The sequence below is a fragment of the Apium graveolens genome, chromosome 4 (assembly GCF_009905375.1).
Source record: "Apium graveolens cultivar Ventura chromosome 4, ASM990537v1, whole genome shotgun sequence".
Lineage (NCBI taxonomy): Eukaryota > Viridiplantae > Streptophyta > Magnoliopsida > Apiales > Apiaceae > Apium > Apium graveolens.
This window is the reverse complement of record NC_133650.1, coordinates 42794342-42805022: the sequence shown is the minus strand read 5'-3', so window position 1 is coordinate 42805022 and position 10681 is coordinate 42794342. Positions and strand designations below refer to the sequence as shown.

Sequence of the window (10681 nt, the reverse complement as noted above, 5' to 3'; positions counted from 1 at the left end):
CAATTTGAAATCTTGTGTCCTACTTCTCCGTAGAGAAAACAAACACATGTATTCCAACGGAAGACTTTGCTGGGATGATTCTTGCCGCACCTCGAACACCTCTCTTGAACACCTTGACCTCCGATGTTATCGTACACGTGTGGCTTCTTGAGTGGTCCCCTTGAAAAGATTGCCCACTAGTTTAAGTGAACCGCCTCTTATTCCAGCTGCCAATTGTCTTCTCAGATTCTGCCAAGCCTCTCTCGATCACTAAAGCCTTGTTAAGCACAGCCTCGTACGTCTGAAGTTCAAACGACGCCACTGAATTCCTGATGTCACTTCGAAGTCCCTCTTCCAATCTTTGTGCTCGATTTCTCTCATCTGCTACTAAGGTCGAAGCGTACTTCGCAAGTTTTACAAATTCTGCTTCGTATTCAATGACGGTTCTTCCACCTTATTGAAGCTGAATGAAGTCCCTCTCTTTCTGCAGTCGAACTGTTCTCGGAAAGTACTTGTCCTCCAAAGCCTTCTTGAACTTTGCCCAAGTGTACGGTTCAGGATTTTCTTCAAGATTCATTGTTGTCTCGTTCTTCCTCTTCTCCATTAGCCACCAGTCGCCAGCGCTTCCTTACAATTGGTACACAGCTAAGGTCGCCTTATGTTGTTCATTGCTCCCAAGAAGTCCGAATGCTTTTTCCATCTCTTGGATCCACATCTCGACTACTGCCGGATTAGTTGCTCTATCAAAAGTTGGCGGGTTCAAACGCTTGAACTGAGAGACGATGTTGGGCTTCGGTTGCTGATTCACAAGTATAGCTAGAGTTTCAGCCAGCTGGTCAAAGACGTTTCCTCCATCATTGTTTCCTTGATTGTCATTGTTGTTTTGATTCTCGTTGTTGTTCTGGTTATTACCTTCCTCCCCGTCCATCTTTTCTAAAACACACAAAACAATTTCTAAACTTATAGTCAATAATCAAAAAGCACAAAATCAAACATATCAAATAATTACACAAACGAATGTCTAAATCCAATATAAAATCCTAAGATCTATATGATAGTCTAAAGGATCGCATCCTAGGAAATGTACTAGTCGTATACCTAATACATTCCGAAGGACAGCCTGCACTTTCGGACTATTAGTTCTAAATCGAAACTAAAATAAAAATAGATTCTTATTTCGATAATTCAAAAATAACCAAAAGAGTCAAAGCAGCGGTCAAACTTTATTAAATCTAAAAACCATAAAATCGGAGACGCAGCTCCACAAATTCGATAAATAAATGTCTAACAGATAAACAAATTCATGCTTATGGTACAAAAAGTCTTATTCAAACTAAATAACACGAAAATCCACGAAGTTCACATCCTTATTCAAATCCAGAGCTTACCAACCTGAGATAGAGAAAAGGGATGAGCTACACAGCTCAGCAAGTACAAATTGACTAACTCTTAAACATAAAAATAATGGGTGTTTAAATAAAATAATTTTTCTCAAAAAAATATTAATTTTGTAAAATACTTTCTAAAAATAGATCCAACCCAAAGTGTTATATTTTAAAATTCATAATTTAAAACAAAACAGAGCAGATTTTATAACAAATCATGACAGAATAAAACAGAACGAAATAATAATTCTTATAAATACCACAGTCTTGATCTATGACCACACTTTGCCAGTAGCCAATATCTAATTCTTATTCTTATTCTTTATACCACACTTTGCCGGTGGTCGGCATCTAAAGTTCAATAATTACGCGTCCCTAATAGGTATATAAAGTTGCACACTTGTGCGCCTACTATGGGTATCGAATGCTAGTTCCGGAACTATAGCGTAAATTACGAATGGGTTCGAAAATGTAGAGACTGGGTTCTAAAATTTACAAATACTTATATCTTATAAATTTCGAAATCTAAGTTCTAATATTTTATACAAAATCAAAAACAGAATTGAAATATCTTTTCCGAAAATTAAAAGTAAGTCAAAAGGTACTTACCTCAAAGTCGACTACACACCAAGAATCAATTTACGAACAATCCTAAATTTTAATAAATAAAATGAAACAATTAAGCATTCACACTTAAGCACATACTTAACAAAAAACTAATCATTTAATGTAAAAACAAAACTAGCCAGAAAAGGAGACCATGTCAATTAACCAAAAAGAAAACAAAAATACCGAAACTTATACACATGTGTGAATTTAGTTTGCATATATAAACCGAAAATCAACTTATCAAAAACCATGTCCTATCAATTTGTCCAGGTGAACTAACTAACATATTTTGCATGGATGGATTAAACTAACACCACCTACCAAACATACAAAACAATTAATTAATTTAAAAATCCAAATCACCTTAATCAAAATAATAAATATAATTTTATTTATCCTTTCTTTTGTAGAAGTAATTAAATAATCGAAGTTAATGTCTAAGCAGTTGTATTGTCATAATAAATAAATAATATAATTATGCAGTAACGAATAAGGAGGCATAAAACATTAATTATGATACCATACAAAATCAGTTCATCAATAAATTAATAAAAAAATATATGCATGGCAAAACAACAAATCATAAAAGTGTATAATAATTCAAAGCAATTACAAGGCATGGAAAAAGAGTAAGAACAAATAATTGAACTAACAACTTATTGTACCTGTAGTCCCCGGGCGGCGAACATGTACGACCTATTCTAATTCTTAAGGGTCTTTATATAGATACACACAACCCTAATTTCAACTAGGAAATAATATAACCTCTCCAAGTAAATTCCAAAATTAAAATATTTGACACACACAAATACCTAAATGAAAAAGTTTTCAATTTTCTAATTTATTTTTACACTCCTTTCCATAACTATCAAATCTTTTCCCAACTCCAATAACTTGCATAAAAAGTTTCCCTATTATTCTAAAATAAAATATTAATCTAAACAAATTAATATCTAATATTTAATAAATAAATTAAAAATAAAATCACAGATTTTACAACACCTATAACACATTAAATTTTTATTAATACAAGATATTACAAAATATATTCTCGTCGAACTCGTAATTTAAATTTTCTAAAACTAGACAACGAAGATTTATTTTCGGCTGGATCATGTATTCAAATTTCGAGGATTTCTTTAAAAATACTAAATATTTTTTTAAAATAAATCGAAATATGTTGACTATTTATAATTCTTAGCATATATAAATATTTAGTACACATATAGAATAATAATTAATTTATTATTTTTTCAATATCTTTTTAGAAAAATATCTCATGAATTTTATTTTCATGTTGTCCTATTATATATAGAAGGATATATCACACTTTTTGATCACATATATATTACATGTTTATTTAACTTGTTTACCATTATTGCCACATAAACAATTTCGAAAACAAAATAACTAGCATACATATAAAACTTTATAAAAAGAGTAGTACATAATTCTCTTTAACATTAATGTTTGTTCATAATCATATTTAAACATATAATTTCCCATTACCATACAAATAAAACTAAAATATGTATTGATTGTTTAAGCTAAAATAGTATTAACAATAAATATCTTAAAACCCGTGCGATGCACGAACTACACATTTTTTTTAATATTACATAATTTTAAAAAAAATACTTGAATTCAATTCCTAATTTTGTTCATTTAAAACTTTAAATGAAATGACTTCATGATAATTATATAAGTAAATGTATATGTTCATAACTTTTTAGAACATTTAAACTTATTTAAAGTGATAACATTGGTATGGGGAAAAATATTATTATAATAAAATTATTATTTTATTGAGGGTAAAAATATAATGTCTCCATTATGTTGATACCTTGAAAATTCCAAGTGTATTTAAAAAAATTATGTTTAATAAAATTTGATTTTTTATTTCACATGAATATGTTACGAATTATACTTGGTCTAATATTAATTTGATTTATCTCGGATCAGTGATTTACATTATTTTATTTTAGCCTGATGCCCAATACGCTCACCAAATTAAACTAATTATTTTTAGTTTGATTTTAATTTTTTTAAATTCCGGATTAATAAGATAATTTTGTTTTAGACTGAATTATTAGTATATATATTTTTTTGTTGGTCGAATTGTATTTTTCATTTTAGTTTTATATTAGTCTAAATCAATTGTATAATGTATTTTTTTATAGTGGATAAATAAAATATATTATTTTGTTTATCCAAATTCATTATTATAATTTTTTTAGGAGGATTGATTGTATTATAATTTAATCTTAGCCTGAGTCACATTATATATCAACCAAATCTTAAGAATTATATTTAGTTTGTTTAAATTTAATTTAGCTCGAAGTAACAAATTAGAATGTTATAGAACTCGATATGAATTAAAATTTAAATTGGTAGAAGAAGTTGAATTTGATATAAATTATATTGATATAGAGTTCAATATAAAATAAAATTGAAATTTGTAAAGTAATAAATAAAGTTGACTTCAACATCATTAGAATTAGAATTGATCGACCCAATAATTAAAATTAGAACAATTAAGTAAGGGTAATTAAGTAATTTCAGCAAGTATCGACCGACCAACTACCAAATTTTTAATATTTCGTCTATTATAATATAGTATAAATATGTATTAATTTATTAAAAGAAATAAATATTTTTTAATTTTTAATATTAAAATATTACTAATACTATAATATGCATTAATTATTAAGAAAAAATTAGATCAGTAATTTTTAGTCTTTTATTCCTTATATCTAAAAGACATACTATCATGTCTCATTTATGCTAGAAATAATAAAAAAAGAAGTTTATATGAAAGGGAGTAAAGTTGCATTGCTATAAATAGTATTGAAAAAGCATGACATATTATTTTAAAAATGATTTTTACAAATCAATGAAGTTAATTTTGGGTCATGTTTATACATAACAAATGACAATGATTATTACAATTATAAAAAAAGTTATGTTTGACAAAAGAGGGTAACAATTAAATAATCGAAAAATATTCTATTAATGGATTACTTCGATTTAATCTTTTGCAATCTTCTTCTCCATAATTCAAACAGAACACTATAGGTACCTAACAAGTAATTTTATCCGATATCTTAAAACTAATTTTAGTTCTTATCTTATATGTATTATGTTATTAACATTTTAGGTATAACTTTTTTAAAACATGAAATATATTACATAAGAACCGGAGAAATCCTCTGAAACAAACGGATACAATTCTACCATACTTAGGGCCCATTTATTTACCCCTGTTTACAACTGAATGGGCCTATTTGAACGCTTCATCTCCATTCATAGCGTTTGGCACTAATATTAACAGCTGAGCAAATCTTTTTCATCACTAGTTGATCCATACTCAAATTCCTCCCTAAACCCATTCATATATATGCTTATTACGTGATACAGCCAAATTGTAGTTAGGTCTTTTTCCGCGAAAATAACCGCCGCTTCAAGAACTGGTCTGCCGCTTCAAGAACTAATTTGCTGCTTGAAGAACTAGTCTGCTTAGAGAGGTAAAATCATATACATCATTAATACACATAGATTTAATTGTATGATCTTTATCAAGTGCTTACTTCTCTATTTGTGTTCTTTTTAGGATTTAACCACATGCTTCTTTATTTCTTCCCACCTGAAAATGTCACTGTAAGGTCCTCCCATGTCAAATAAGCCCCATCTAAACACTGAATTCTCTAGAATCCTAACTCAACCAGCTGAGTTATCTGAACTAACTGTGATTTAATTAATGTGATATAGTTTGATATGATGCAGAGTATAAATTTGAAATCCTGAAATCCTAGCTCAGGCTACCTGAATTTAGGTTGAATATCCTGTATAATATTGAGTACTTATTACTTTTACTTACCAATTACAATTTTTCTTTAATCTATTAACAAATGAAATAGGTTCAAGTCATATTTCATAGTGTCATGGGCAAACACGAAGTAACAAACTTTGTTATTTTTTTTGAATGGATAAGTTCAAAGGAACTCTAGTAAAAATTGATATGCCAAAGAAAATAAAGTACTCAATTACTCGACCTAAAAACTACACTTGAAGATTGCTTCACAAACTAGAAATGCAGTGCAGGATTGCAGATTCCCAAGTGTTAAGTCTGCAACCTTAACTTTCTTTCTTGTTCTACCCTCACACCGGAGATCATTTAATTTTATATAAGTTGTCATCAACCAGCTTTCTTTACCTTTAAACTGACCGTGCAACCTTATTTTGATGATTAAATTAAAAATAGTTAATTAGTTTTAACATGAAGTCATGCACGGTTTTTAGTCAGGTATAAGCCCAATCTACACTCACAAATCCACCCTTGAGAAATTTCGACTTGAGCTGCTTTTTATAGTGTTAATGTTGTTGTACATAATACGAAGTTTGTTTGTAATATAGTGTGTATATGCATGTGTGATTGTGTTTGTGTGCTATATTTTAATTTGTAAAGCCTACATCAAATAACATATTATAAGCAACAATATTTTAATTTGTTTGTTTGTCTATATTACTTGATTTACGTATTATTTCCATATAGCTATGGATCAGGCAAGTGAAAATCCAAGTCAAAAAACCTTAAAAACATATTGGAAGGACGATAATTTAACCAAAAAATTTCTTGAGGCTTGCATTCATGAGGTTACGGCCTGTGGTAGGTAAGGTAGCAATTTGAAACCTTATTCCTGGGATAATGTAGGAGAAGTTCTTAAGAAAATGCACAGCTTTAAAGTTGATCAAAGATAAATGAGAAATCGATACGATTACTTGAGGAATAGATATTTGATATGGATAGAAAATACATCTTAAAGATACATTAAATGTCGCATTAATTACACTTAGGCTTCTTGTCTAAAGTCCAGTACAGACCTGTCTAGTCCGAGCTCGTAGCAGACTCAAGACGGTCCATGTAGACGATCCAAAGGCTGAGGCGCGACCTGGAGACGCGTCTAACTCCAAGACCCCAACTTTCTCCTATTAGGGATTCGAGCATAAAAATGCAACGGAAAAACAAAAAAAATCGAATTCCTACCGCAGGATCTATGTATAATGAACAGATAATTATGGAGAATAGCTGTTTACCTTAAAGAGCTTTACGATTATGGTTGTCAAAAGGAGATCCTAGCTTTAACCGAACACCACGTATCCCGCCTTGACGATCTACGCCGTAGAGGTATCCACACGAAAGCTGATACGGAGGAGGCGTGTACTAGCACCAAGAACGGACCTATTTTCCCCTCTCTCTCTCACCTTTAACTGCTAGGGTTTTATGTTTTTTATCTAATAAAAATGTAACCCTAATTTTAGCCTTAATGATGTTTATATATAGAGGCCAAAAATAGTCCTAACCCTAATCCAAGTTAGAGTTTATTAAAATCTGAAATTCTATTTATTTAATAAATAAGTTTAACTCAAATACTAAATAATAATTGAATTTCAGATTTAATAATATACAAATTCGAAATTCATTTATCCCATTAATTAAGTCCCAACTTAATTAATAATAAATAATTCAAATTTCCTTGTTTTTAATTCAAATCCGAATTTGTGCGACCCTATAGGTTATTATTATATTGGAAATAATTTAAATATCTCATATTTAAATTATAAACAATTAGTGGCATCTAGTAATACATCATTGCTACCCAAGTAATAATAATTTAATAGGTGATCGATTAAAACTTTTGTGAATAATGTATAATTTAATATAACCCCTTTAGCCTTATATTATAGATCAAACTCGAGGCATGCATTGTGTCATCCTCTGTTAACGTTTAATCCTTCTTTTCTTGATCAATGAGTAAACTATTAAACAAATCAGTATTTGAGCACGACCATGCATTTTATAGTCTTACTCAATCAAGAGGCCAATAATATCACTCCTTTAATAAAGGAGGGCTAAATCCTATCAAGATCATTCATATTTCTTATACAATTCATAATGTATCCAATGTCTACTTTTATTATTAACCGGTCAAGGATAACTTTCAATAGTATCAAAATATATTAATTCTCGTATATAATTATAATGATTTCAGGTCAAAGGACCAATACATCATTATCACTGTGAGATTAACTTATGACACTTTAAACATGTGGTATCTCACAACGGGTCAATCCAGCACCATGTATTTAATACATGTGCCTGTGTTTTGACTTTAGTATCACCATACATATGATCAATGAGATGTGATCATCTGTCAACAAACACACTAGTCTCAATGTATTTATTATCGTCCCTTAACAATAATACTTGACTAGGGACCTTTAGAAATATCAATACTATTCTCATAATCTCATTTCTAAGTCACGTACTTAGAGATATAGATTTACATATCATATTCCAAGGACATTTATTAATCTAACATTTTATCGTAGAAAATAAAGATATAATAAATTACTAAAGAATAATCTATAGAATCATAATTAATAATCCCAATATTTCATAATATAAACATAATAGTGTTGTCTCTAAGGCATAAACACTAACAGCTCCAAGACGGAGAGATCATTCACCAATCATAGACCTGGATGGTCCACTATCAAGAAGGGTTTTTGCCCCAAGGGATGATCTAAGTGATCTTATGCCCCTAGGAGATCATGATGATCCAAACCCACCATTCACTGACGAGATAATGAATGCTCACATCTCAAGGAAGTTCAATATGCCTACCATCAAAGCATACGATGGTATTGGTGACCCTGCTAATCATGTCAGGACATTTTCTAATGCCCTGTTGCTATAGCCCGTGAACGACGCTATCAAGTGTCGGGCCTTCTCTCAAACCCTATCGGGTATGGATCAAAGATGGTATAGCCGTCTACCCCTAAACTCTATTGGATCCTTTAAGGACTTGAGCCAAGCTTTTATCAAGCAGTTCATAAGTGGCAGAGTACACGAGAAAAGTTCAGCCTCTCTTATGGGTATAATCCAAGAAGCAAAGGAGTCCCTGAGAGAGTATCTGAATTGATTTACGAAGGAGAATCTGAGGGTCCTTGATCTTGATGATAAGACAACTATGATAGCCCTACAACAAGGGACTAGAAACGAGTTCTTTAAGATGTCCCTGGCTAAGCGCCCTCTCGAAGGCATGCTGCAGCTCCAGGATAGAGCCGAAAAGTATATCAAGGTGTAGGAGAGTATGAAGAAGATGACTGTGAATAATGAACTACTGGAAACAAGAAGCGAAAGACGGGTCAGGAGTACGATGCCAATGACAAGTATCCACGAATTGGCAAAAAATCTGACTCCTCCTCTTTTAAAAAGAATCAACAACCAAGGTTCACTAAATATGCGAGGTTGAACGCTCCAGGAGCCAAATTATTTTGGAAATTGAGAAGGACAAAGAGTTCAAATGGCTGAAGCCACTAAGGGGAGACCCTGAGAAAAGAGACAAGAGCCGATACTGCAGATTTCACAAAGATTTAACAGAGATCGCAACCCACAGCCCCGAGGGCCAATCAATATGGTTTCAGAAGGTCCTATAGCAGCTGGTACTACAAGGAACTCCCAAAAAGCTTATGCGAGAGAAGTAATGAGCATAGTTGGAGAGCCATCTAAGCGGTTTAAGTTGAAAATGACGCTTGAATTTGGTGACCCAGACCTTGAAGGTTTGAAATTTCCTCAGGATGATCTTCTGGTTATCACCCCGATAATTGGAAATTGTCTTGTTATGAGGGTCCTAGTGGACAATGGAGCTTCCGTGGATATTCTGTTCCATGACATATTCATAAGGATGGGCTACAATGATTCTCAACCTACTCCATCCAACGCACCCATCTACGGGTTTAACCATGTGGAATGCAAAGTCGAAAGAGCAATACAACTTCTCGTAACTATCGGGGAAGAGCCCAGGGAGGCCACGCAGATGTTAAACTTTCAGGTTGTCAAGGCAGCCTCTACTTACAATGCTATCATAGGTAGAACAGGGATCCATGCTTTTAAGGCTGTGCCCTCAACCTACCACATGGTACTGAAGTTCCCAACTAGGAATGGTGTTGGAGAAATGAAAGGAGATCAAAAGATGGCCCGTAGTTGCTATGTTGCAGCACTTAGGCCGATGGAACCGGGGGTAGGTCCTCCCCATAGAAGATATGGATGTCTGAGAGAATGACGAACTGCAAGGGAAGCCAACTGAGGACATGGTCCCAATTCCCTTAGACCCCTTAGACTCGGAGAAGGTCACGTATATTGGGGCATATTTGGACAAACCCTTGAAGGGCCAAATGACATATTTTCTATAAGAGAACAATGATGTGTTTGCTTGGACAACAGCTGATATGCCTGGGATTGACCCAAACCTTATAACCCATGGGTTGAACGTTGACCCGACCCGAAAGGTTGTGAAGCAGAAGAAAAGAACTTATGCCTCTGATAGGCTGGAAGACATTAAGCAGGAGGTCGAGAAGCTTTTGGAAGCTGGTTTTATTGAGGAAGTACAATTCCCTGAGTGGTTGGCGAACCGTGTAACGGTAATAAAGGCCAATGGGATGTGGAGGATATGCATTGACTTCACTGACTTGAATGATGCTTGTCCCAAGGACTGTTACCCCCTACCAAGGATTGATACCCTGATCGATGCCTCTATTGGACATGAGATGCTAAGCTTTATGGATGGCTTCTTTAATGCCCCCAAATCCGGGTTCAGAGGATTAGGTCGTCACTATGAAACCTCAATCCAAAATAACCTGTTGAA

At 32.7% G+C, this 10681-nt stretch overlaps 1 protein-coding gene across 1 annotated transcript; it reads left to right on the top strand.

Annotated features, from left to right (window-relative positions):
* Window positions 1-9451: 9451 nt before the first annotated feature.
* On the top strand, window positions 9452-10099 carry LOC141718519 (uncharacterized). The gene has a single exon (XM_074520900.1). It carries the CDS (start codon window positions 9452-9454, stop codon window positions 10097-10099), a length of 648 nt encoding a protein of 215 aa, XP_074377001.1.
* The last annotated feature ends 582 nt before the right edge of the window (window positions 10100-10681 follow it).